Source organism: Equus asinus, chromosome 13 (assembly GCF_041296235.1).
Source record: "Equus asinus isolate D_3611 breed Donkey chromosome 13, EquAss-T2T_v2, whole genome shotgun sequence".
Taxonomy (NCBI): Eukaryota; Metazoa; Chordata; class Mammalia; order Perissodactyla; family Equidae; genus Equus; species Equus asinus.
In genome coordinates, this window is record NC_091802.1 from 55300054 (window position 1) to 55327503 (window position 27450).

Sequence of the window (27450 nt, forward strand, 5' to 3'; positions counted from 1 at the left end):
CTCAGGACAGGGCAGGCGATGCGGAGAGCAGACTGTCCGCCTGCTCCCAGTGCCTTTGAGAAGCCACCTTGCTAAGAGGCCTGAACTGCTTCAAGTTGTTTTTTTGGATTCCTCCCCATTGGTCATTGTAGGAATAAAAAAGTGGCTGCTTAGCTCCTTCTAGACATAGAGGTCGAGAATCCTAGGCAGATTTCTGACGAAGGGAGCCGACCGAGGCTGGCTGACAGTTTTGTGCCTCTTGCTTGATTGCTTCTGACTTGTCTTTCTTCTGGACTGTTCTGCTAGGACAACACAGAGCAATCACCTTGTGACGGCAGTAGATAACGCTACGCACACGCCTGGGTATGCCTTCCAGGTGGCCAGCAGAGGGTGCTAGGGGCCCATTGCTGCCTGGGAATCTGAGCGTCTAATTTTGACCTGGGCACTCTGCCTGCTCCTTACTGGGACTGGCTATACCCTGAAAGGATCCAACCCAGCTCCGGTGCTAGGTTGTTGGGTGTTCCAGCAACAGCATCTTATACCTCCATGGCAGATATTGTTATTTTGGAAGATGCGCTGTTCAAGAGTTTAGTTTTTGCATATCCAATCCTGTCCATTTCCCTTTCATAGACAGTCAGACACATCTCACTAAATCCTTCCCCTTGCACTTATCTTGGAAGATTTTCTGCCCCTTTGTTGGAGACCCTGTTTGCAGAGGGGGGCATCTCCACCAGGTCTGAGAGCTGGGGAGGATTGTAGAAATTAGCGTCTTGCCTGCTTTTGGGGACATTAAGCATTCCATTTATCATTGGCAATGTGATTTGACTGTCTGGTCCGGAAGATTGTGATCATCAGGCAAAGGTTCCCCGAGGGTCTGCTTCCATCCCGCCCATCGGGCTCGAAGGGGCTTTTCAGAATTCATCCAAACCAAATTGGCTGTGACGAGCCCACTTCTGTGCTTTTCGTTTGTTCCTTTTCTCTCTCTCCCCATCAAGTTAGACTAAGGTAAGAGAGTGGAAACATCTCCTCCTGGCGGCCGCACCCGGTCTGCTTCCAAAGACAGGCTTTTGAAATAAAATGCACATTGGAGGGAGAACGTAGACCTTTAATCCTCCTTTCTAATTTCCGTGTTTTACAATCCTCCCTGACTTCTTTAAGAATTCTAGGAAGTAGTGGTTTGGTTTTGTCTTTTTTTCGCCCACTGACTAGACTCCTAGTTTACCCAAATATGAAAGAAAATACAATCGTATGAGAGCAGCCTCACACTTAGGGGAAGGCTTCTTCTCATCTGCTCCAAGATTTCTCAATCCCAGCACTGTTGACATTTGGGCCGGATCCTTTTTGTTGTGGGGCCTGTGCTCTGCACTGTAGGATATTGAGTAGTATACTTGGCATCTACTCACTAGTTGCTAGTAGCACCTCCGAGTCGTGACGACCAAAAATGTCCTCAGACATTGCCAAATGTCCCCAGTGGGGGGTAGGAGGCAAAATCGCCCCCAGTTGAAAGCCGCTCTGCGCCATGGCTAATTCACAGCTTGTCACCTTCACCTTTGGAAGGGCTACCACCCTCCACAAAAGGCTCCCTTGTGATCCAGACTCATTTCTTGTCCTTAGAAATGCCAGGCCTAGTCGTTGCTGTCCTCTCAGGAAGTCCATTGATCTTGCCATTTTGTCTAGTAATGAAATGTATTGATCAGGAAGGGCCAGTGGCAGTTTATAAACAGAGCTGACACAAGTGCATGGGCAGGTGGAGGAGAGGTTGGGACGGGGAGGGACGGTGCCTCCCTGCAGAGAGCATTGGCTCCAAGCAGAAAGACAAGCTGGGACACAGGCCGTACTTGGAGCCCCGAGGTGAGTGGCAGGCAGACCCCTGGAACCACTGAGCTTGGACAGCGAGGATTCCGAGGCCCTTCTGGGTTCTTGCAAGAACATATTTTCTTAGTCTTTTTCCCCCAGACTCCTAGGAGCAAGCTGACCTCAAATAGCCCAGGAGGAACATGTCCCCAGTTTTCCCTCAGGGACCCTGGAGGCTCCTCTGAGCCACCAGGATTAGAGGGAACTGTCACTTCATTTTTTTTTTCTGTTCTCAGAGAAGCCAGCAGCTTGAGACCAAGGAGATCACAAACGAGCAGTCAGTCTGGACAGAAATTAGAGACTGGCTGTCCGGGGCCACGACCCTGAGGTTGTAGGGTCGCATGCTTTTCTCAGAGCTTTCACATTTGGTCTTTATAGCTAGACTCACATATGGGATTTAGCGCGAGTGGAATTCTTCTCACTGGACAGGATTGGAGACGACTGGGGACTTGCAGGGGCAGGAAGCGAGACCGATGTGATTAGGACTAGGGCCTGGGTTCCTAACTCTCAGTTCAGGGCCCTCCCGGAGGGAGAGGGGCCGAGGTTTGGCTCTGCAGAGGGAGCTTCCACATCATGCACCTTCCGCAGTCAGCATCCTGCGTTGCGAAAGCTTCTCCTAAGAAGGAAGGTGAGCCCATCCTGAGCGCTCGCTCCTGCTGCTCACTCCCCCCAGCATGCCAGGCCCCGCACCCCATCGGGTGCTGGGTGCTTTGTCACATTCAGAATGAGGCACTTGGTCTTCGGAAGCCAAGGGCTTTTTACTCTTAATTTCAGCTTCAGAAAGCTGGGCCATTTCCTGTTACTTCCTCTTTGCTTTTTAATTCCTCAGGAGCAGTCTTTTGCCTCAGAGGCCTGTGTTTGGCTGAGAGAGGGGCTGTGGCCCAGGCGAACTCTGGGGTTCAGGCTCCTGACTGGGGGTCGTCTCTCCTCCTCTTCCCCAGGCAGCCTGTCCCAAGTGAGCGTGAAGCCACCTCCAGTTTCCCCCCGTCAGTCCGTGCCTCCCACTCGCCCTGTACCTGGCTGGATTCAGAACCTGTCTGCTCCTCCTCTCTGCTCGCTTAGCCCCTCTCAGGTGACAGTCACGAGGAGATGTGTCTGCTGCCAGCATCACAGTGTAGTCAGCCAGAACAAGACACAGGACTTTGGGGTGGTTTTCCCACTCTTTTTGGAGAAAGTAGACAGCTTGGAGAACTGAAAGCTATGGAAGAGGCAGAGATTTAGTGGTCAAAAAAGAATGTAACCATTTCCCTAGGGCTCCCTGACCGATGACTTTGTTCCTTTCAGTGGGGGTCAACTTGTTCTATTTCTGCATCATCATTTACCTGTATGGGGACCTGGCCATCTATGCTGCTGCCGTGCCCTTCTCCCTCATGCAGGTGACCTGGTGAGTGTCCCCCACCACCCCCTACACTAGCTGTAGTCAATGGGCTCCTCGGACAGTCGGGGCAGAGGTTTCAGGGCAGAAGCACAACGCCCAGCAAATCCATCAGCATCTGAAGAGCATAGATGCCGAGGCCCTCGTCTGCACGGGTCACAGCCAGCTGTGTGTTCTGTCCCTTGGAGACACGCTCCACACTGCTGTCCCCTTCTCTGTCCCACTGAGGAGATGACTGGGATTCCCACCAGGGGTTCCTGAGTCACTGGGAGTCGATGTGACAGGAAGGAGCGATGGCTGCCCTAAAAGACAAGGAAATGTGGTTCATGAGACTCAGACGGTTGGACCTAGAGCAGCTGTTGGGGGAGTGGAGGTTCTAATTAATAATTATAATTATTATAATAATTAATAATAATCAGCTAATAATTAACAGTGTTACATTCTGTCTGCTTCCCGCCGAGCAGGGAGGGCCACACTGAGCCATTGTTCTCTTTCTCAGCAGCACCGCTGGCAACGACTCCTGTGGTGTGGAGGCCGACACCAGGTACAACGACACGGACCTGTGCTGGGGGCCCCTGCGCCGAGTGGACGCCTACCGCATCTACCTGGTGAGTGGCCTCGCCGCTGCTCCTCCGGCCTTCTCGCCTGGGCCTGGCCAGGCCCTCCTGGGTGGCCAGGGGCATTTGAACTGCCTTTACCCTCTGGCAGAAGTCGTTCCTCAGAGATGACGGCCCCCACAGCTCCACTCTCGGGCTACCATCTGCGGCCTTGGTTCATGTCACAAAGACTCTAGCCCCGGAGTGTCCTGGTGGCCAGGCCTAAGTCGTATGTGGTTTGAAGTTGGCCTTCGGGATGTTGCCAGCTGTAGGGCTGTGAACTCCTGTGAACTTAGCTCAGGATGTGAGGGGCACTCTTATCAAAGCTCTCTAAGAGTGCCAGAGCTAGTTTTCCGGAGACTTCCCATGTTCTGACGCTACTCATGGCCAGCCCGGGAGGATGTGGGTGGATGTCAGGTTTCCTGACTGGGCAGGCTGGGCTGAGCCATCGTACGGTTGACCCTGACTATAACAGGCTCTGCAAATGGGGAAGGGCCAGCCCAACTCTCCCCCTTCCTCCCCTGCTGCCCGCAGACAAGGGGAGAAAATGAATCTCCGGGCTCCTTCTTGATTGTTCTGTGCCCCGGGCCGGGGGAGTGAGGACTGAGCAATGTGCCAGACGGGTCTTGGAAATAAGATACAGACCCAGAGGCAGTCATTTATCTCCGCCTGCTTTGCGGGCGGGACTCAGAGACTCTTCCCTTTCCTTTTTGCTGCATCTATTAATATTCTCTGCTTCCTCTCGGTCCTCCTCAGCCCTGACACAGATTTAGGTGTGCTAGGTGACACATAGTTTGACACGTGGCCACTTAGCTGATTAGAGCAGGAGGCAGGGCCAGGAGAGAGCTGAGCCTTTCGGGGAGCTGGCCTCTTGACTTAATTATCTCTATCCTGGCAAAGGTTTCCGCAGGCCCTGCCAGCTCTGGTATTTGAGTCTGAATTTGTTAACCCCAAGGGCCGCTGAATGGTGGTTTTGCCTTCCCAGTCCCACCCTGTAGACCTCTGGAAGGAGACCGTGGCTCAAGCCGTGGAGAGGTTTGTTTTCCTCTCTGCGTTTCTGGATCAGTCGGACAATCTGTGTGTCTTCTCTTGCATATTCAGCGATGGCTAAGAATTTGTTTTGGGGTAGAGTTGTGGCACAGGTCCCCCCACCACAGGTCTAGTCAGGAGAGCTGAGGCCTGTTAGCCTCTTAGCATTTCAACAAACCTTGATTGATAAAATTAGCAAAAATATTTGTAAGTGTAAGTCCCATCTGGGTCTCTAACCGGCATAGACGGGCAGAAGGAAGAGGTGGAGAAGAGATCTGAGAGGCTCGGCGCAGCCACCTGAGCTTGTCCGGGGACAAGCAGAGGGACAGCAGCAGAGCCCCTCAGCTGGTCTTTCCCAGGGATGTTGCTGGAGTCCGTGCAGAATCTGCCTGGCACATTCCCCTGCCCACGGGCAAAACAGACATGGAGCACTGGGAATATTGGCTGCTGCCGTTTGCCTGGTGAATTATTTAGAAGCGTTATTATTGCCTTGTTAAATCCCTTCACTTATTCCTCTAAACCTTCCGCATGATGGAAGCTTCCTTCCCTGAATCTCAATAACTCTGACCGAACAGAAGGAACCCTTCAGGAAGGCAGACAGGTATTAATTACTGCCTTCATCTCCCAGATATTGCACTTATAACTCATAAAGCTAATTGCCACCGGGCTTGCAAAAGCTGCAGGAATCAGAAAGGAAGGGTGAGCAGAAGCAGAGCCTGTTCTCTGGGGACTGGCACCCTCTCCCCGCCAACCCCCGGTCCACTGCTGCGGGATCAGTTTGCTCAGAAGGTTTTCGGTTCGGATGTGCTCTTCTGCCTGGTTTGGAGAAATTCAAGGCGGATGGACCTTCATGTTGTCTCAGAAGTCCCTTTGTAACTTTGCATGCGGCTCCAGTTCTTGCTGACCCTGAATACCGGGTGCTGTTCATCCGTCTGCAGGCCTCCCACTCTCAGTGAGTTGGAAGGGACAAAGCGACTGGGGGAAGAGGTTGGCAAGGATGTGGGTTTTCTTCCTCCGTCCTGCGCTCTATTGCAAGTGATAACAGCATCTTACTCTCCCAAGCCTGACCTACGGGGCTCACACAGGCCTGTCTTTGTTCTATCAAGTGGCCTCTGCAGATCAGGGGGAGGAGGGTCGTCCTTTCCCCTTGCCCCCCATGTTCAGAAATTGGTCATCCCTTCTAGAGGCTCCCACTGCACCTCTTTCCACCAGCTGTTTGATTTTGCTGCCGGCCAGACTTCACCGAAATCCTGGGCAAGGCAGGAGCCAATTTTAAGCACCCTTCCTGCCCCGTGCACAGTCATCTCTGTGGCTCAGGTAGACCATGCACCTTTCGGGCCTACATGTTCAAAAGGGCCTGCTGATAACCACTTTTTCATTGCTATTCTGGACAGTACATTCTGGGGGATAAAGGTACAGGCTTTCATTTTGTGGTTTGATTTTCAGAAAGTCTGCTGGAAACAATCTCTTCTGTTTCTTCTTGGGAATGCTACTGAGAGGCACACACAGAATGAGAATATTTGGGATATTAACCATCTCCAGAGGCCAGCCTGTGTGTAGCATCGTGATTACTTATAAGAAGGGAGCTTTCTCTACCAGCAGCTGCCAGTCGCCTCCCAAAGCCCTTGACCTTAACAAACGGAAAATTCCTCCTCCCCTCCTGCACCCAGCGACCTCCGTCCGCATCCTGTGATTGCCAGTGCAGCTGACATGAGTCAGTTCCTCCCTCTCCTTCCTTGGAGTAGCCACAGAGCAGGGCCCTGTGAGGTGGGGGTCCCATGAGTCACATGTGCTCTCCAGGGCGTCCCAGCGAGCCAGCACAGCTGGAGCCAGCAGTGACCTGGGCCCTGTCAAGAGGGCCCCTGAGAATTCACGTCAGGTTCTGCTTTCAGCAGGCCTTGGATTCCCAGAACCCCACCACCCACCCCTCCCGCTCCTTTGAAAGATGAATGGGAAAGTGTGAGATGCCCCAACTCTTTCAAACCTGTAACCTTGCCTCCAGGCTGGGGAATATCTTGGGATTCTTTCTGCAGAACTTCTCCGACTTTGGTAGGAAACAAAGTCAGAATTTAGCATTTCATTCTTTCCTATACAGTGAGGGGGCCAGGGACCACTGGTGAAGTGGCAGGATTGTATGTATAGCAGTTCTGTCCAGGAGTCAGACTGTCCCGGGTGTCTGGGGAATGGGACGTGTGTCACTGTCCCTGGAGTCAAGGGCACTGCCAGGTGCTCTTGTTTCACTTCCTCATACCTGCTGTGCTCCCCAGCCTATCATTCGTACCCCTTGTCCAGGACCTGGCCCTGCCATTGCCACCTCCTTGAGAGTGTCAGAGGGAAGCCCTGGGGGGACAGTGGGACTCCCCAGTGCTGAAAGCTCCTCACCATTCGCAGGAGTGGCATCCACCACTTACAGGTGGACAGATGCTGCTGGGTCACTGGCAGCCCAGCAGGCACTGGCCGAGCGGAGCCGAGTGTGCAGATGGCAGAGCGGAGCTCATCCTGGCTGGAGACTCGGCCACAGACTGGCGATATTGAGCAGGGGGCCCCTTGTGGGCTGCTTTGGGACAGGACAAGGTCACCCTGGCTTGCCGTCCTGCCGTCCTGCCTTGCACAGGAGCTGTGAGATCCACCTCCAGGGCATAGGTGACCCGGGAAAGAGAGATGCAGCCTGCAAGTGCCCTGCAGGTGACCTGCCACCTTCTGCCTGACGGAGGGGTTCTCCCCAGAAATGGTTCTTCTTGAAGAAGTGGGGTGTGTGTTGGGGGCCTCAGGGAGAGTTCTGTCTACAGGACTCTCTCGCTAGAGGAGTAGGTCAATCTGAGATTCAGACTCAGGTTGACGTTGGAAGGGTCCTTCTGAGCCTTCACTGAGAGTCCTGGTTTCTCCTTCTCTGCCAGGAGGCCATGTTTTCTGATTCCATCTTGGCTCAGCCTTACACAGCAATACTTGTCTCTATCCGTTTGCGACACTTAAAATAGCATACAGTCCCCTTTTTAAAATCAAATGGTTTCTTCCTAAAACAGGACTGTTCAAGGGGAAAACTTCCTTTTTATAAGGGTTAGAGGAGGGAGTATTGCGCCCCCGTGGCAGCCGCGGGCTGAGCCTGCCTGCTCCCTCCTACTGTGTTTTTGCCTTGGTGTAGCACGTTACCAGTACTTTCTTGTTTCTTCTTTGGTCCTCCCAGCCACGCAGTAAGGTACGTGGCCTCATCCCCCTTTTTTTTTTTTTTGAGGAAGATTAGCCCTGATCGAACTACTGCCAGTCCTCCTCTTTTTGCTGAGGAAGACTGGCCCTGAGCTAACATCCATGCCCATCTTCCTCTACTTTATATGTGGGATGCCTACCACAGCATGGCTTTTGCTGAGTGGTGCCATGTCCGCACCCGGGATCCGAACCGGCAAACCCCGGGCTGCCAAGAAGCAGAACGTACGAACTTAACTGCTGCACCACCGGGCCAGCCCCAGCCTCATCCCATTTTACAGGAGAGAAAACTGAGGCTTGGAGGCTGTGATTTCCCCAGGGTCACAGGGCTGAGGCAGAGACGGGAGCCCGGCCGCTTGGCCTCTCGGCCCCGTCCTCTGGCCCCCGTGACACAGACTCACTCGGCTTGCAGGGCAGCCCCGCTGCGAGGCCAGGATAGGAGGGGGCAGGGCATGCCCGTTTGTCAGTCCTTGGAGCTTGACTTCGCAGAGGGCGGGGGCGACGCTGCCCGTGGCTGGTGTCTGTTCGGTGACCCAAGTGTGCACATCCTGCCGTCTGCTGGATTGATTTGCTGTCTTTCTCGCTGCCCCTCGCTCCTAGAGAGTGAAGCCGACTTCTCGCAGTCACTCAGTAGCGTTGGAATTGAACGCGTCTTCCCAAGGACGTTTCCCTTCCCTGCCACGGCCTCTCTCTGTGTTCCTTCAGCATCAGCCACTGTGCCCTGGGGCTGTGGCATCTGCTAATAAGTGGGTCACCGCTGCCATCACTTGAATATTTATTCTTACCAATTCTGGGGCAGGAGGTGGCCTAGAGGCCTTCAGGACCAGCAAGGGGGGAAAGTTAGTGGGGAGCAACAAGTTCTAGCAGCAGCAGTGACTTCACAGGACTTGGGGACTCCTGGGGACACTGCTGCACCCCTCCAAGGGCCCCTCCCTATGCCCGCAGTGCATAGTTCCTGTAGGAAATAGTGAATGCTGCCCCTGGATTTTGCAATGTCGGGAACCTGGAGTGGAATGAGGCACAGACATAGACAGGAAGGGTGGTCCCCGGAGGGCTAGTGAGGAGCCAACAGCATAGGCTAGCTGTCTTTATGGAGGGCCTAATGGGTTGGCTCCATCTGGAAACAGAGAATAGGACCCTAAGCCCAGTAAACAGGCCCAGTGGCAGTTTCCCTTCTCTGGGTGACACTGCCCTCCTGTGTGACTCCCATGGGTTGGGACTCTGCACTAAGCCAGACCAAGCTGAGAGGAGATTCCCGGCTGCCTGGGGTGGGGAGGGTGTTGCTTATAGGGTCAGGGGCATCACAGCCCCTCCTTCATAGGATGGTGACCGTTGGGCCCCAACCGGACTTCAGGGAAGCCCATCTTCTTTCTCATCCCTCTCTTCTTCCCACGATGTGCTTCTTGCCAGCTCCTCGTCATTCAGGTCTGGAGCCTCCAGAAAGGTCATTGTGTTTTGCCTCTCACTCCTCTCCCCACTCGCCTGTGGGAAGGTGCCGGTCTCACAGGGCAGCCACTGCAGGTGCAGTGGGAGGAGTAGCTCTCCTGGCCCGCGCCCAGCTGACACTGGGAGCTGCACCGGGTGATGGTCTGTGGTGTCTCCAGCCAGCTCCTCTGGCTTCGTGTCACCATGAGCCTCTGGGAGGACTCCTGTCTGAGGGTACAGTCCACTCTCCTCCCCCTCACGTGCTGAACCTCTGCTTTCATCCGCGATCCTGAGTCTCAAGGAAGAATGAATGTCTGCCCCATGCCCCAAAAATGCCTGTACCAACTCCCCAGACAGGAACTGGGTCTCTAGTGTTGAGTGAATTCCAGCTTCAAACAATGACCAGCGCTCAGATTGAAACGACTGACTTTAAAGGATTAGCTTGTCTCTTTCTTTTTCAAGGAAATCAATAATACAGGGACAGGCCTGTGTTTTTCTTTCTCGCTCTCCCTTTTTTTCCTGGGGAGCTGTCTATATATCTCGCCCCGGGAATGACTTCTTGTTTTTTGGTGTGCTTTCCACCCCCACTGCCCCGGCCCTTTCTAAATGAAATTCAGATTACTCTGTCACTCACTCTGACACTGTGGCTTGTCCGTGAACTCCTGCCAAGGGACCCCATGAGCCCCCACCACCCCTCCTGACCGCCCCCCCCCCACTGCTATTGTTGTCTGAGCACAGCGTCCAGTCCATCCCCAGTGCCTGCCCCGCTGCTGCCCAGCGTTGCTCCAGACCAGCCGTCACCTTTCTTAGGAGATCTGAGTAGCATTTCCCGTGGCCGCAGTGACCACTCCCCTCCCCCCACCCGGTGCCTTTGGGTGTTTGGCCCAAGCTTTCTCCTCCAGCTCAGTGAGAGGATTGTTGTTTTTATTTTTAATGCAGCTCTCAGGGACATGGGTTCTGTCGACTGGCGTTAAGCCCACCATCCATCACACCCCATGTCCTGCCTCTGCCGTGGCTGATACCTGACACACCAGCTTAGACAATGATGCTTAATCCCCCTGCCTGTTTCTCCATGCTCCCAGTAAAGATACCACGTTATGGGTATCTGGGTCACAAGATGGTGGACGTGGTTTCTTCTGGACAATCCCCACCACCCCTCCCCGAAGCCTCAGAACCTGCTCGTTGGCATTAGTTGGGGTCCTCCAGGCTCTACTCCATCATACTGGGTGAAGGGAACTTGTGTTCTAGCTCCTGAGCCAGGTGAGCTGACCAGACCCTTCTCACGATGGCAGTTCGAATGTCTCTCTGCCCTCTTAGAATGTCCCAGATCTCTGCCCCCATCTCCATTGTCTGGAGCATAATAGGTACATCCTTACAAACACCACTTGCCCAAGGCAAACCAATTTTAGTGCTGGGCACATGGGAATATGTCTGTTTGCCTTGTCTGGTTTCTCATTCTTTAACCACCCCCCTTCCCCAGTTCACTCAGGAACGTGCACTGAGATGGCAGAATTGTTGTGGGCCATAACCTTGCCACACACCCTCCGCAGCATACTCAGCTCTTAAGAAACCCCATAATATGAAAATCCAAATGTATAAAACAAACTAGGGGGTAATTATTTGTTACAGAATGATTCGTTACTTTACAGAAGGACTTGCTGCAGGTTTCTCTAAAGTATGTAGTTTCCCTAGTGAGTTTAAAATGTTACTCTGTGAAAATTAAGTATTTATAAATAGAACTTTTAGAAGCCCATCTCTTGTGTAAAGGGAGGTATCCACATGTTCATGTGCAAAGGTGCAAAAATCCAGAGCCCGGTTTGCATAGAAACAGGCAGGCACGGGGCTGGCATGGTTGTTGTGAGTAGCCCACCTAAAGAAATCACCAGGGACACACCCGTGACACACTCACCCCCAGGCTGGGAAAGCTTTGTGGGGCTTGATAAGTATGTACCCACAGCCCACACTCTGGCACAGGCCAGTTTGGTTGGGAAACTTCCAAATGGGTCTCCGTGGGGAGTGTTCATCCCTGCTGGGGACCTTCTGCATTGTGCTTTTTCAGGGCCATTTTTATCCACCCTTCACACTGATCCCAGGCAGACCCTGAGCTGGGAGCCTGAGCTTGCCTACCTTATTCATGATTAGTGCCATCGCGGGCAGAAACCTTGTGCGCCCTGCCTTGCAAGCTACCTGGGCTGGTCCTGGCCGCTGACCTATGTGTGTGTTTCCAGTCATTCGCCTCTAGAAGCCGCTCCAGGCAAACTCCCAAAACGCTACAGCCCAGGCCATCTCCACGCTCTGCATCCCCTCTGCTTCCAAACCTCCCCTCTCTGGGCAAAAAGCTAAACATGACTTTGTATTATTTAAGGAAATGTCCCAGTTGTTGATTTCAGATCCTCATTCCTCCCCCCTCCCTTTTTCTTTTGCTTCATTTCCTCAAAAGTACAGAAAAAAACTGTAGTCTAAAGAATCCAGCAGCCTTCTAGTAGTTGTAGAGTAATATGGAATGTTCTTAAATATATTGTGCTAATTAGAATGAAAACTCTATCTGCCAAATCATTTCCCTCTCCCCACTGCATGTCTCTCTAATGCTTTTTATTCCGTAGATGAGTCCCTGGTACTTGAGATGACCTTGCTGAGTTTTGTGAGGCTGTGCTGCTCCCTGAACCATGCTCACTGGCTGTTACAGGGTGTCTGTTATGAGCAGAATCTGGTGTCTTTCTAAATAGCACCCCAGGGACCTGGCAGTAATTGTTTAATTAAATAAAGTGCTCATTCTAAAGTAACAACCGTGCTCCTCCATGTTACTGGTGTCCCAACCAGCGGTGCCGGCCCTGCACTGTGCAGAGAATAAAAGTATTGGCTGACATGCTCTCCAGGCTGCAGGCTGACTCTGAGGAGGAAGGAGGAGCTGAAGAACTCCAGAGGGTTTACAAAAGCCAGCAGAGGGATGCACGGGACCCGGGCATGATGGGCATTAGGCAGAGCTGAACAATTAGGGTGCATCTTAATGATGCCATCTGATTAATTAGCATGAGCTCAGGATGTCTTGTGGATTAGCCGAAAGTAGACCGAGATACATTTTAATAAAGCTTCAAGTGCAAATGGAGGCACTGCAGAGGGTGTTGCTGAGCAGATGCTCTGTAGCGAGCGTGAACCTGAAAGTCAGGGTCACAGAGCACAGCAGGGCATATTTAGTTTGGCTATGGGAAGAACTTCCTTTAGCCACAGATTGAGATGTTCTCTGAAAACCTTGACAAAAAGAGGGAAGAGACTGCCGCCTGGGTGTCGGGTGCTGACTGGGGCTGGAAGGCTGCACCGGTCTGAGACATCCAGGGAGTTCTGGCACCTTCTTCCTCACCACTGCGCCAAGGGGCAGGTAACTGGCCTCCAGGAGCGTGGCCCAGCTGTTTCCCTTCCCCCAGGATGGGAACAAGAGCCTTCCCTGTGTCGCAAAGTTTGGTTCCAGCACCGCTGGCCTGAGAAGGCCTTCAGGCACTTGTTAAAAATATAGATTCCTAGGTCTCACCCCAGGCCTAATGGAGCAGAACCTAAGGCCACAAGGCCCAGGAACCTGCATTTTCCATTAATTCTGAGGATGCTTCTCTGTGCTCTCCTCTTGGGGAAATTCTGCTGTCTGAGGACCTGTCACAGTGGTAAATGGTCTTGCTGGTGGCCAGTCTCCCAGGGAGAGGCCTGCTCCAGCCTCCCGTAGAGAACTGCTTCCCAAGCTGCAGCTGTGGAGGCAGCAGTCTGGGACCTCCTGTGCCTGGCCTCCTCCAGGGAAAGACAGTGGCCAGACGTCCACCAGTCCCCAGCCCGACATCGCTAGTAACATACTGGAGTTGATGCCTCAGGCGCTTTGGTGCAGACAGGGAACAGTGTCACTCCACTCTGATCAGACCAGTTTCAGAGTCTTGAGTGTCTCCAGGAGAAAAGGGGTTCCAGCAATATCCCTTTGCCAGTGGCTGGTTTGTTACGTGAGGCCAACAGTTCCCTCCCGGCTCCCTCTGAGTGGTGCTCTTGGCCTCCTCTTAGAGCCCACGGCGTGCCAGCCCCACAGTGAGGCCTTCACTCTGACCATCAACTAGAAAGGAAGCTAGGGGGTTGTTAGTGTGATTTTTTACACCCAAGTAAACAGAGCTCGTTAACCAGATGGCTTGACATGCCATCTCCCCACCTTCCCCACCTCGCAGGTTGCTCAGTGCCGACAAAGAATCCTGCTCCCTTCCATCTATTTCGAGGATGGCGTCAGCAGGGAAGGGGTGGAGCCAGCCCGGCCTGTGCGGCTCCTCTCTGCGGCGCTTCTGTGTTCTGGGCACCTGACTGCCTTCCGTCCCTCCCCTCCGGCTCCAGTATGGAGCGCTCCCACTGCCATCTCTTCCTGCGCAGAGACAGGCCGGCAGTGTGGAACGAGGAGGGGAAGGTGCCGCAAGCTCTGCAGTGATCACCTGGCACCTCTCGTTCAGCGAGCCGTGCACAAACGCCGGGCAGCTGAGGTGACACAGTGGCTCTGCCTCCTTGTGTCCCCGGGGCAGAGGCACCAAAAGCAATTAGATTCCAGGGCAAACAACCCTGCAGGTTCTAAGGTCCATGAGGCACCCACACTGCCAATCACCAAATGTATCTCTGCTGCTTAATTCCCAGCAGAATCAGGTGGTTGCGGGTGTGGGTGCTTTTTTCCGAGGAAGCTGAGGGGCAGGATTGATGGCCCAGAGGCGCCCCTCCTCCTGTCACTCACAGCACAGTCCACGGTGTACAGAGCGCTCACCAACCCACCTGTTCCCCTCAAGTCCTCTTGTTCTAAGAACCCATAAGGACCAGACCCCAACCTGGCCCCAACAGCTGTTCCCCAGCCCCAGGGTCATGTGGTCAAGAAAAAGGCTTCGTGTATGTGAGGTAGCCGAATAATGTCACCCAGGCCCAGCCTCTCCAGGCACAGCCTGGGGGAGGTAATGCCATGTACCCATCCCCTCCCCTTCCTTGACATCCAGCAGAATAGGCCAAGACGCAGAGCTAGTTTTGATGTTCTGGGGAAAGATTTCAGTGGCTAAAGAGTGAGACCCAGTAAACCAAGCCTGCGGTGCCTGGAGAAGTGCTCCTCTCTGCGTCTGTTCCCAGAGCCCAAGGAGAGCGAGGGGGAGGTGGCAGCCCCGGAGCTTTGAGACTCCATCGCCTGCCTCCCCTGTCAGGCCTGTTTTCTTTTTGCTCTAGAGGGTTTGTTTGGAGCCTGCCCTGGACACGTGCACCTTCCTCGCTCTGGCTCCCACGGGGCTCGCTGCCAGGGCCTGGGACGGCATTTTTGCTTGTCTGTCACTGCAGCCCAGCTGGACGGGGACGTCCCTGCCATGCTTTCTCTCCCTGCCCCCAAGAACGTACAGTTCAAACGATTAAAGTCCCTTTCAAACCTCGTCCCATTAGAACAGAGAGGAATCTCATCTAGGCGCTCCTAGAGAGCCTCGGAGCCTGGGTACCTGGTGCACTTGTCCCCAGAGAGGCTGCTCGCCACAGCCCCCTCCCTGTGTCCAGGCCTGGCCGCCTTGCAACACGAGGATTGCCCCAAGATCGTGAGGCTTTTCTATTCTTGTATTTCCTTCTCTCGGCCCTGGTTTTAGGTAAATCTGGCTGCCATTTCCCTGCTTAAAACCCTTTGGAAGTTCCTCTCCATCAGGCAACGTCTAAACTCTTCAGGTGGCGTGGTCTGCTCCAGTCTCCCCTCACTGCTGTCCCACCCTGGCTGGGCACTTTCCAGGCTCTGCCTTTCGCATGCCTTCCCCTGGCGTCAGAGTCTGAGGCGTACATGCTTGTTCTAGCCTGAGCTCGGGGCCCCTCCCAAAATACCTGGGCCCATGCTCCTCTCCCCCAGGCCCCCGCCATGGTGTTAATTGGACTTTCACACGTATTCAGTTCCTCGGCCTCACTGTGAGCTCCTCGAGAGCTGGGCTGTGCCTTATCCACCTTTTGTCTGGAGCCGGCAGGGGGCTTCACCCCTGGGGAGTTGCTCCGAGAATGCTACTGCTACAGGGTCTGTGGCTGGGCACCTGTGCGAGTCCCACCATCAGGGCTCAGCAGGCGCACAGCTGGTGGCCACTGCTCTGGCCAGAAAAGCTCCGTGTCCAGGTAGCCCTTCCTTTCCCAGAGGTGCAGGTCGTCCTCTGCTTGTCGCTGCCAGGACAGAAGCTCCCCCTCAGCAAGCGCTTGGGGGCCCCCTGTCTTTGGGGGCTGACGGTAGAGGGGAGCAGTCAGAAGCTGTCCATGTTCCAGGAAGTCGAGGATGGCTCACCACCCTTCCCTCTCTCTGCCACCTCTTCTTTGGTGCCTGAAATGGGAGCAGTGAAGTGTTAGAACAGGTGCCGGCTCCAGAGTCAGGTCTGTTTCTGCAGGCAGACCCCCGGCCTTCCCCCTGTTTCATGCCACTTCCCACACACACACATAGCCTCTGTCCCACCCCAGCACCTGTCATGTGCTTGAAGCCCACCTGGTTCAAGATCCAGCCTGTCGGTCTTTCCACCTGGACGTGTGGGTGTGGACTCCATCTCTCACACTTGTGAGGAACCAGGCTGTCCTTTATACACCCCGATGGCCTAGAATCATTAAGTGAGTGACTATGTGGGTTTTCCACAATATTTATCTTTTCTCCCCAAACCACAAAGGTTGCAGCTCTGGCATCGAATCCTTGGAACTCTGCCCACCACCAGGTACCATCTGGCTTTTCAGCTGAGAAAGAGCACAGGCTTATCCAATAAGAGGACAAGGGAGGTAGCAGCCGTGCCAGGCTGACGCCACTGGACCAGCCCAGCCCTCCTTCCCTCCCCCTAGGGAACCAGCCTTGATGGGGCGTGCAGGGGCTGGTGGAGAGACCTTTCTCTGCGCCATACTCAGGGAGGCAGTTAAGTGCCCTAAAGAGGGAATGGGCTCTGGATACAGACAACCTGAGTTCGGATCTTAGTAGTTATGAAATTGTGGACAAATTAGTTAATCCCCCCAACCTCAGTTTTCTAAAATGAAGACAATAAGCAATTCACAAGGTGTCAGGATTGAAAACAGATCTTAGGTGGAAGATGCTGTCATGTCTGGGCACTCAGTAGGTGCTCAGCGATCTTGGTTCTCTTGCCCTTCTCTGAGCCTCTTTCTTCCCTGCCCCCAAGGCAGAGCCTTCTCCAAGTGATGGATCAGTCTCCTAGGGAATGTCAGGAAGCAGGGGAAGGCTCTGGGTGTAAGAGTGGCCTGTTCAGGGACAGACCTGTCCCTCTCTGCCAACTGCATCCCCTCAGATTGTGGCCCCCCAACCATCTCCCAACTAGGGGCTTGGAGATGCTGTGGGGGGTGATAACTGGACTAGGTGTGTGGGACTTGTCCTGATTCCAAAGGCCGGGATGAGAGGGAATTGTGACATGATAGAGATGGAGCGACGGTGTGCGTTCTGAAAAGACAGCTCCCTCCAGCGGTGGTCAGGGCGCGTGAACCGTTTCTGGTGGTGCGCAGCCGGGCTGCTCTGTGCTGAGGAGCCCTCAGTGGGTCTTGACATTTCACTCCCTGCCAGGTAGCTCCTTTTCCCACTGTCTTTAAAACTGAGTTAAGTGGGGCCAGCCCAGTGGCCTACTGGTTAAGTTTACACTCTCGGCTTTGGCAGCCTGGATCCCGGGCACACACCTGTGCACCACATATTAAGCCATGCTGTGGCAGGTGTCCCACATATAAAGTAGAGGAAGAGGGCATGGATGTTAGCTCAGGGCCAATCTTCCTCAGCAAAAACAGAAGGATTGGTGGCAGATGTTAGCTCAGGGCTAATCTTCCTCAAAAAAAAAAAAAAAAAAAAAAAAAAACCCTGAGTCAAGCAGCCAGGCTCCTAGGTAAGACATCATGCTGCTCGATAACAGAAGTTTGGGGTGAGTTTCCCAACCTTTCTTTTTCACCATCTATGGGTTAGGGAGGAGACATGCTCAGTTTTTTTCCTCCCAGAGCAAAAACCGTAAAGATAGGTTCCAAACCTCAGGCTCTTGAGTAAGGAGTTTCTATCTCATACGAGTGGGGCAGGGGGTGTCTAGAGAAGGGGTATCAGGCAGGAAAGGAGGTTGTTTAGATTCTTTCCTACGTCTGCCTGTTTCCAGTTGCCTTGAAAAAAGGAAAGCAGAGGTTTTGAGGAACGGCCCTGGGGATGTTTGCAACTGTCAAACAGTGTAAGGTGGCCTTTCTGTCGGGGTGTTTGGGGCGTAGTAGAGCGAGCCCAAGAGCTGCCTTCCAAGTGCCCTGCTTGTGTCCAGGCCGACAGGGCTGAGCACGGCATCACGCAGACTCCTCAAGAGTGGCTGAGCGATGCCCCGGGGGCCTGGACTGTCCTGTGTCAGACCTCACCTCTCAGCTGGTGTGGGCAGCCCAAGGCGCTCTCATCCCCCGCCGCCCGGATCGAGGCTGCGGTTCGACTGCTGGCCTGGAAGCAGGTATTCCCTTGGCTCTGTCCAGAAGGCTCTCATCCATTCTCTTCCATGCCGACCTCTTCCCAGCCACAAAACGCCTGAATTCCTATCCTCTGGGAGGCGGTGTTCTGGTCCTGCAACAGCTGGAGCTGTCCTTGTGTGCGGGCTTGGGGACAGCCACCCTTTCCGTGGTTTCTTCCCAACATCACTCACCCAGGCTCCTTGGTATCAGAGACAAATAACATTTTCACTGGTATTTTGGCAGGAGTTGTTCAGGTGTGACCTCACCGTCCAGTCCGCATCCCTGCCAGGAAGGTGCCAGGAGTTCCATCCTCCTCTCAGTCGGGCATAGGGTCAAGTCTTTTCTCCTGGCCAGCTCCCTGGTCCACAGTAGGATTGGCTGTTGAGTTCCTGCCTGTGGGCTTGGTTTCGTGCCTCTGTTCTGTGGCTCAGGGGGTGCTTAACTCCCTGCAAATCTTTAACTTTCAGCTCATTGTTGCCTTTGGGACCCAGCACCCTCCTCTCTCAGGCTCAGCATCTTCCAGCAAGTGCACACTTGCCCTTTGATGACAGCTGCAGGTATTACATGTCTCACCCTCCCTCGCTCAGAATGAGGCTGAACCAGTTCACGTGAGCAGACTTGGTCTTCTGCTGAAGGGTGTCATGAGATAATAGCTGGATTTACAGAGCTGACTTGTGTGCTCAGCAAGCACACGCTTCTTTAGAATATCTAGGCATCAACTCTCCATTTTTATCTTCATGCATCACCTCAATCTTTCAGTTTTTCAATCCATTCAGCAAGCACCTCCAAGTACCTTCTGGGTGAGGGCTTAGGGGTGGGTGGCCAGGGATAGTAAGATGTGGTAGCTTGCTCTAAGCTGCACATTCTGCGAAGGTGTCGGGCGGACTGTAGTCACTGCTGTGGAGTGGGTAAGTACGCTGAGAGGCGTTCTGGCCTCCGTCTGTCTTCCTCACTCATCCTCCACTAGGTAAACGATATTCGAGGAATCGGTGGGTGAAAGATTGTGGCAGCATCTCCATCGTGGTTGGGTGGGTGTCTGAAGCCCAGCAGCCTGTCCTGGCAGAAGTCCGCTCTCCCACAACAAGGCTCCTCACGTTCTCTGGGTCAGCCCCTCACTGGGCTGGGTCTTTAGAAGGTTGCTGCTCATCTTCCGTCCTGTGGGGGAAGGTTGTTTCTGAAACCTCATTCTCACAGGTTCGTGTTAAAGTGCCAGTCCTTCTGCAGAACTCAGACGACCTCCTCTAGATGGCATGATGCATCTCATCATAGGGTCTTGGCAAATAAGCTGCAATGATGGTTCATTGGCTTGGTACACGCACGCTGCCGATGCAGCTTCAGGCCCAGCACGTGTTCTCGGTCTCTCACGGTCATCTCCTGCATGATGACTGATCCTTCGTGTTTGGTTGGAAGAACTGGAACTCCTCTAAAGAGCATTTAGACCATTATTGAACTTGGGTGGAGGTAAGGGAAGTCCAGTAAGAAGAGTATTGACCCAACACTCTTGGGCTAGAGGTCCTCACTTGGCTTCAGTTGTTTCATATTCCCCCACCTGGGATGTTTGGAGGACAGAAGAGGTGTGATAGTGGGGTGTATCCTGATACTTGTTGGGGTCAGGCGGCCAGGGCTGTTGTTTATCGAATACATTCTGTGGGCACATAATGTGCTTTGAGAAGTTCGCTAATGCTGCAGGGTCTCAGTTAGCTGGGGCAACATCAGGACGCACCCCCCACCCTTGTGCACGTGGCCCTTAAGCCTACAGTCTCTCCTCCGTCCTTTGCGACCTCAGAACTCCCCTCCGTTTTTGTGGATGAATCCCTAGACGTTGTAACTCAAATTGGGAAAATAAAAACTCCAAACCAAGATGTTCACAGCCACTTGAGAAATAAAAATAGAATCCTTGAATTTCTGCACTGCACTTCAAGGACGCATTGGAGGTTCAGTTCCCATGGGGATGAGTTCATGCTGAGTTGCTATTAACCCCAATTAACTCTTAACCCCTAGTACCTAACAAGGACAGCCTCATAATCTGGGTATTCGTTTCCTTTCTCACTTGAAATAACCTCCAGGATCGGTCCAGAGAGCTCAGCTGTGCCACTGGTGTGTTACCATCTCCACCTGAACTAGCTCCTGTGTGCCCTGCGTGTGCCAAGCCCATGTATTCCATGGTCAGCCCCAATAGATCCCTGTGTGTTTAGGGCAGACCAGGCAGTGTTTCACCATTCAACATCCTGAGACTTATTGCTTCGTCACCCCTGCAAAATTAACAGAGAAATCCCAGTCCCCCCATGCCTAGAGCAAGCAGCCTCTAAGGGCAGCTACTGGCCTTTTATGTTGAAACTCTGGGAGCCACAGGTGGAGTGAAGAGAAAGCTGCTGAGGCCTGAATTCTTGTCTCTTGGAAGCTCCATCTCACTACAAAGCAAAAAAAAAAAAAAGTCCCTTGTTTTTAAAGGGAAATAAATAAGCAGGCACTCTGAGGACTGGCCGTCTAGCAAGTTACCCAGCCTGCGGCCTCATCAGTGTTCATAGTAGCCGGTGTGGCAGAGGGTTACCTGCTTCGCATCCAAGCTTTCTCTCGGCCCCTGCCCCGGAATGAGGGAACACCACAGAAGCAGCACCTTTGTGCTGTGCTGACCCCTGCTGGCTTCCTTGACCTTTTGGCCTTCATCCCCACGGGATGCGGCCTTCGCTCACGTCTAGGTTCGGGGGCAGGGCTGGGAGGGACCCTGCCTTGATCGGGTCAACAGTCGGCTGAGTGCCCCGCCTGCCTTCTAGAATATTGTCTCACTTGCTGCAGAAGGTGTATGGCTCTGTGTCCCGTGGAGTTGCTCAGAGGTTCTTAGGACATTTGTCCTGGATGGTGGCCCCCACTTTAGCACATCATTCTCTCCTGCCTTCCCTTTCCTCCAAGAACGGTGCGCCCTCTATCTCCCCCCTCTTTTTTGAGGGGAGGGAGGTGGACTACAGGTATTGTTGGATTTCATCCAGGCTTAAGTTCTGATCCGAAGCTGCAGGCCACTCCACCTCTTCCCAGCAGGAGAGAAGATGACAGCAAAGAGGATGGGGGGGGGGGGGGGCTTTGGTTTTGTTCTGTAAGAGGAGAACTGGCGGGTGGCTCGTCTGTGACTGTTTGGAAACTGAATCCGTGTCCCCAGTGGCAGGCATGGGAAGAAGAATATTGCTCCTTTGAAAGCCTCCAGGGTTTTGACTTTAGGTTTCTTCTGTGACATCACCTTTTCTCGGGGCCAAGCGGATTCTCAGAGTGGTCACAGCCTACGGGAGTCCGAGCCCCTTCCTTGGTGGGGCTGCCAGGAGATGCCCCGATGGTGGGCAGCCGAGTCTCCGGGCTCTTGTCAGATGCACCTTTCCCCCTTCGCTCCGGCTAAGTGTCATTCTCCCCTGAAACCCACGGGGACGCCCAGAGCAATGCTGTTTCGATTTGCTCTTCCAAAGTCAAAGCCTATTGATTTCACAATTGTTTTGGGAGGAGAGTTTTTTTCCCTGACACAGTGAACTGCTTTCAGGCAGAGCTGGTGACTTTTGCATACCTGCATGCTCTTGGCTCTGCCAGCTCAGACGCTGCCCCTGCAGGAAGGACTGGTGGAGGGTACAAGGCAAGTCAGCAAGACTGGGGTTGCCCCCTCCCCACTGCAGGATTATACCTTTCTACCAGGCACTTCCTCCACCAAATTCAGCGTATCTGCAAATGCTTACTGAGCATCTCACGTGCACCGACCCTTCTAGGTGCTAGGACAAGCAAGGATGCTTCCACCCGGCCAGGGGCACAAAATCAACCCATGAGAAAGAAGCAAGTCAGAACCTGCAAGAATAAGTAATGTAGTACCGACTGTGGGTTTGTCGTTCAGTAACGAGCCCCCAGGGAGGCTTAAAACATTTGAAGGAACTTGTGGAGGAGACCAGCACTGGAGCAGGGCTTCCAAGGGGAGGGCAATGAAGAAGGCAGAGGGGAGAGTCTTTGCCGGCAGGAGGAGTCACGAGGCTTAAGGCATGAGGGTGAGACAGCTTGATGTGGGGACAGGAGGTGTCGGAGGGGAGGGCAGCCTCACACAGGATGCCGGGCACGCGTCAGAGGGACGGGGTCAGGAGACTTCCATTCCCCTCTGCCACTTTCTTACCGTGTCACCAAACCTCTCTGGCCCCTCAGCCCTCTCATCAGTGAAATGAGTCATTGTCACCTGCCTGGTGACCCTGCAGATGGCCGTGAGCGTGACACAAAACTGTGCGTGTGTGAGCACTTTGTAAAGCGCAGGGGGACCTGCAGCACTGGGCGGTGACGTTACCGTAGGACGCCTTGGATGTGACGGGGTCGTTCACAGGTACGGCAGCTGGGAAGACAGGGTCGGGGCTGATGTGAGAGATGCGCAGGCAAAAGGCGGGACCCAGGGACTTTGCCACTGTTACGTTGGAGTTTAATTTGGGACGAGCACCAAATTTAAATTTTCAGTTTGTTTCTCTGACCAGCTAAACCTGCAGAGAAATTTGGGGACTGGGACAATTACTTTTGTGCTCTGACATTGACACACTCACTCCCACTTTCCCATCTTGTACAGTTAAACAGGGAACGTGATATGTGGCCGGTCCTGGCCTCCTTTAGTGTGTGAAGCAGGACTGAGTTGCGTTGGAGCCTTTCTTTTTGAGTGTGGTGGGTCGTAGGGTTAAAACTCGAGAAGATGGAGGCAGGTGGTGAACACGGCGCAGCCTCAGCAGGTCTGAGTGGAGAGTTCCTGATTTAAAGATCCCTTCCCTTAAGTAGCCCCGCGTGTGTTTCTCCCATTCCGTAGCTGGGGCGGACTGCTCAGACCGCTCCAAACCTCTCCCAAGAGGGAAGTGGTGGCTCCAGTCAGTGACTGGGCCTTTGGTTCCCAGCTGCCAGCTGGCTCAGGCGGGCGAGCGTCTGTACTTCAGGGTCTCAGCAAAGCCACTGTCCTGTCCAGGGAATCTCCAGGCACAGCCCATACCAGCATTTCCCGCGTCGCTCAGACCCGGATTTCTGACGGGTGGGTTTCCTTCCAGACTCTGGTGGACAGAGCGCTGGGGGTTAGATTAGGACTCTCCTTGTTCCCCTGTCCTTGGGTCTCATGTCTGGCAGAGGCTTGAGAAATGTGGCTCCTCCCCACCAGCCCCGTCCTCCAGGCGTGTGCACCACTCTGCTCCATCCTCCTGTGCCAAGCGCCGTTGGGAGCAAGGATGTGCAGGGTCTGCAGCTGCTGCCTGGAGGAGCCGACCGAGGGCTCGTGGGGGAAACACGGCTGATTCCAGTGAGGGGAATGGGAAGGCAACAGCTGGGTGATGGAGCAGACTTCTGAGTGGGACTTCACAGGTGCAGGACATTGACGGTAGAAATGGAGTGACGAGGGGACTGGCCCTGTGGACGAGTGGTTAAGTTCGCGTGCTCCGCTGCAGGCAGCCCAGTGTTTCGTTGGTTCGAATCCTGGGCGCGGACATGGCACTGCTCATCAAACCACGCTGAGGCAGCGTCCCACATGCCACAACCAGAAGGACCCACAACGAAGAATATACAACTATGTATCTGGGGGCTTTGGGGAGAAAAAGGAAAAAAATAAAATTAAAAAAAAAAAAAAAAAGAAATGGAGTGACGGGTTTGCCAAGCAAAGGCCCAGTGGCAGGAAGATGCTGGGCACACCAGGGACTCACGGCCCAGGGCTGCTGGACTGTAAGTTCTGAGGGTGCTGTCTTCAGAGTCGAGGTAGCTGGAACCAGATCACGGGGCCACTGGACTTTGTCCTCTCTGAAATGACAAGCCCTTAAGAGTTGAACAAGAGCAGGTAGGGTCGGGGCTGAGTGTGAGGAGATGATACTGGCACCAGATGCCTCTGGGCCAGGAGGGAGAGGACAGGGACCAAGGGATCGGGGCAGATTCCCAAGGGAGTCCTTTGCCTATTCCTCCTGCTTTAGATGTCATTTCCTCCATGAAGCCCACCGCATCCTCCCCCCGTCCCCCTCCCCCGGGCAGGCTTCAGAGCCCTTGCCTCCTGCTCCCCGGTTCCCCTCCAGGACGGCCAGAAATACATTTCTGTGGTTTCAAGCCACCAAGTTACAGCAGTCACAGGACACCAGCACAGAGCAAGGAAGGGGTCAGAGACTGCTGGGAGTTTGGAACCAGAGCAACTGGAGGCGGGTGGTATGCTTGACCTGCAAGGGCGCAGGCGGAGGGGCAGCCGTGTTCAATCCGGAGTGCCACCGGGACACTGTCAAAGCCATGCCAAGCAGTGCTGGCAGTGCCCTTGTGTCCACAAGACTGGCAGGGTTGCCGTGGGGCCTTTGGTGACATCTAAACTCACCAACCCAAGGAGAAAGAGAGACACAAGCAGCCCCATGTGCACCCTCCAAGGTCTGTCTCAGACTTTATTCCCAGTGACCAGTTTGAAGATTTCATCAGAAACCAAAGAATTATACTTTCTTTTGTTTTTTGTAAGAAACGCATTTGGCTACAGCAGTTGGTGTCCCTGCCTCCTGTAATGAGCTGGGCCGGGAGAGTCCTTGAACAGAGACTGAGCGTGAACTGATCAATGGCATTTGGGGGTTGGAAAATTGCTCAGGAGCCAGCTAATTTATAATGTCATACGGGCTAGACGAGAAGACTCAGGAGGATAGGCTGTCTTTTGGCTTTTTATTTCTCTTTTTGAAAAAAAGAAGGGAAAACACGGTGCCACCCTTGGCTGTTCAGCCTTCAGAGTTTAGCTCTGTCCCCACTGGACCATCGGGACACTGGGGTCATTTCTTCCCGTGTCTTCTTTCTTCCAAAGAACTCGTAGCCACGTCATGGTGTGGCAGCACGTGCCGCGGCTCCATATCCTCTGTCCTTTCCCACTCCGGATGCTGGCCTCTGCAGTGCTGAGTCTGGCTCTAACCAATTTGCAGAGGACACCTGTTCCTTAATTAGTCCCAGCTTGTGCTGCGTCTCTTGGTCTGGGCACCCTCTGATGCGTGAGCGAGCAGCCCCGTGCAAGGCCTGCTGTCTGGCAGTCTATGAGTATTTGCTCTAAGTGGGCCCAGCGCCTTTCTGAGTGGTGCGGTTGGTCTGTGCTCCTGAGCATTAGAAGAAAAAGAAACCACATCCCAGCTGCCATCCAGACGTGGATGTCACAGCTGTTGGCCAGATCTTCTAAAAGAGCCTTTTACCACCAGTTCCTGCTCTGAGGATTGACCTGCTGTCCCTAGGACTGGATATGAGAGTGCCACATGGATGTGGACCCTCATTCTGCCCCCCCAGACTCATATTCCCCCTCACTCAGTTGGCACCTCATATACACTTCTCATTCTACCTTTTTGAGATGAGATGTGTCCATGTGCTTGGTCTCTTTAAATAGAAGAGAGATGCTCTCAGCGGGCTGGGATCCCACACTACAGGGTTTTATGGAATAAGGCCTCATGTAATAGGACCTTGATAAACATCTGCCGAGGAGGAGGACGAAGATGGATTTGGTGTCTGAGAAAGGACTCCTGGAGGAAAGGACCCGTGCAGCCTGTAGTAGGAGAATTCCCTGCCTGCTTTTGGGACTGGTTCTGCCATCTCCCTGTTTTCACATAGTGGAACATTTTAAAAACCAGTCTTTAGGCTTCAGAGATCTGACCTCCCACAAAAGCCACCTCCAAGAAAATTTCCAGCACGCACACAACTGGAGTACCCTATTTTCAGTGGGACTCATTGCAGGTCAGAGGTGAAGCACCCTAACACCAGGCCCCCCTGCACACCGGGAGTCTGGTTTCCAGCAGGGCACGGTTATTTGGAAACATTTGCGGCGAGTGGCTGTGTGTTTATTCTTCCGCATGACGTCTCCCTCTCCCATCCTTCAAAAGAGAAATTCATCAGTGGAAAGTTTCCCTGAAGTGGTAATTTTCCTAAATGACTGGCTGATGGTGCTGCATACAGACTTGCTCCTCAAAGAGTGGGTGATTCTGTGCCTTGCTGTGTCCCCAGCCCCTCTCCTTGGGCCCGAGGGGGCTGAGGAGGGCTCCCTATTTCTTTTGCCAGGAGAGTCCCTTTCCTGTGCCTCCCCAGCCACCCCTAAGCCTGATGGAAAGGCTCCTCCTCCCCCATCTCCTGAATGGAAGCAGGGCTGGTTCTAGGCCCCCAGCAGAAATCTCTTCCTTCCAGAAGTCTCCCAGCCCTGGTGGCTGCCAGGAGGCCTTATTCACCCCAGCTAATTAGAGTCTTTTCCTTAAGCGGCACTTTAGTCTTTCACGTCATTCATTCTCACAGTGATAATGGACTTGGATAAGAGGTCACAGCCTCTCCCACATCCTGCTCTCCTTGTGGATGGGGGCAGGGGAGGGACGGGCCCAGCCCCCTCCCTGGGAACTCCCGCCTGCCTGTCATGGGGGAGCCAGGGAGCCAAGGACTGGCCGCCAGGCTGAGCAGCTGTGATGTATTCACCCAGGTCACAAGGCCAGGCCTGACTCCCCAACGTGGGCCCCACTCCCCACATTCGGGCTTCCGAGCCGCCTGCCGCGTCTCTGGTGAGTGTCATTAGCATTAACGTGATAAAATGGCACAGTGTAAATGTTAATAAGGTCTGATGCCTCTGCTGCTGCCAAGGAGCAGATTGGAAATGGTACCATCATAGTAACTCCAACCAGCAGCTTTTAATTCCTCTGCTCCCTGAGCAACTGATTCGGCATGGAAACCCTAACCTCCCCTAGCTCCCAGCCCCGGGCTCTACTGTGCCATGTTTACCCCCAAAGAGGGTTCAAATTTCCCAGAGATCAGTTTTCTAAGGTGGGGTGTCAATTCCTTTTTTTTTCTTAATTATTTTATTGAGGTCATATTGGCTTGTAACACTGTGTAAATTTCAGGTATACATTATTATACATCAGTGTCTGTATATACGTATGTGCCCCTTTTGCCCTCCCCCCACCCCCTTCCTGTCTGGTAACCACTAATCTGTTCTTTTTTTTAAGTAAACACGTGCTTTCCCATGTTCTCCAAAGAGAAAGAGAACCCAGGGGACCAGTGCCAGCAGGTACCCAATTCTCTGGCCGGACCCCTCCCCAACCCCACACTTCTCCAGTCCCAGTTTTCCTGGATGTGCCCCCTTCTCTTGGTCCAGGATGTTTCTCTGAGAGGTTTGCCCTGGAAGCCACTGGCTCTGATTCTCCAGGCTTCCCTTCTCTTTAGGTTAAAAACATTGTAGGGACTGACCCAGTGGCATAGTGGTTAAGTTCACACACTCCACTTTGGCAGCCCGGGGTTCACGGGTTCAGATCCCAGGCGCAGACCTACGCACCTCTCATCAAGCCATGCTGTGGCAGCATCCCACATACAAAATAGGGGATGATTGGCACAGACGTTAGCTCAGGGCCAATCTTCCTCACCAAAAAAAAATAAGTTGCTAATTAATGACATTCTGATTAATCCTTCCCTCTGAACCCTTCGGAACGGTGTCCTCTCCACTGTGCTGCCTTGTCAGGGCCTCTGCATCCCCTCCTCTCCGTGTCCTTTCTTCCCAGTAAACTGTGAGGGCCCGAGATGTGCCTGGTGTTTCTTTCAGATCCTCACCTTCCTGCTATCTTA

At 53.6% G+C, this 27450-nt stretch overlaps 1 protein-coding gene across 3 annotated transcripts in view; it reads left to right on the forward strand.

Annotated features, from left to right (window-relative positions):
• Positions 1–27450, forward strand: part of TMEM104 (transmembrane protein 104) — a 67864-nt gene that overhangs the window by 17805 nt on the left and 22609 nt on the right. For 2 of the 3 annotated variants that reach the window (XM_014839751.3, XM_070483583.1), the window contains exons 7-8: positions 3118–3217; positions 3708–3816. In XM_014839751.3, coding sequence (XP_014695237.2) covers positions 3118–3217; positions 3708–3816 — 209 coding nt within the window. The remainder of the gene's footprint in view (positions 1–3117; positions 3218–3707; positions 3817–27450) is intronic. The other variant, XM_070483582.1, reaches the window with a different exon arrangement.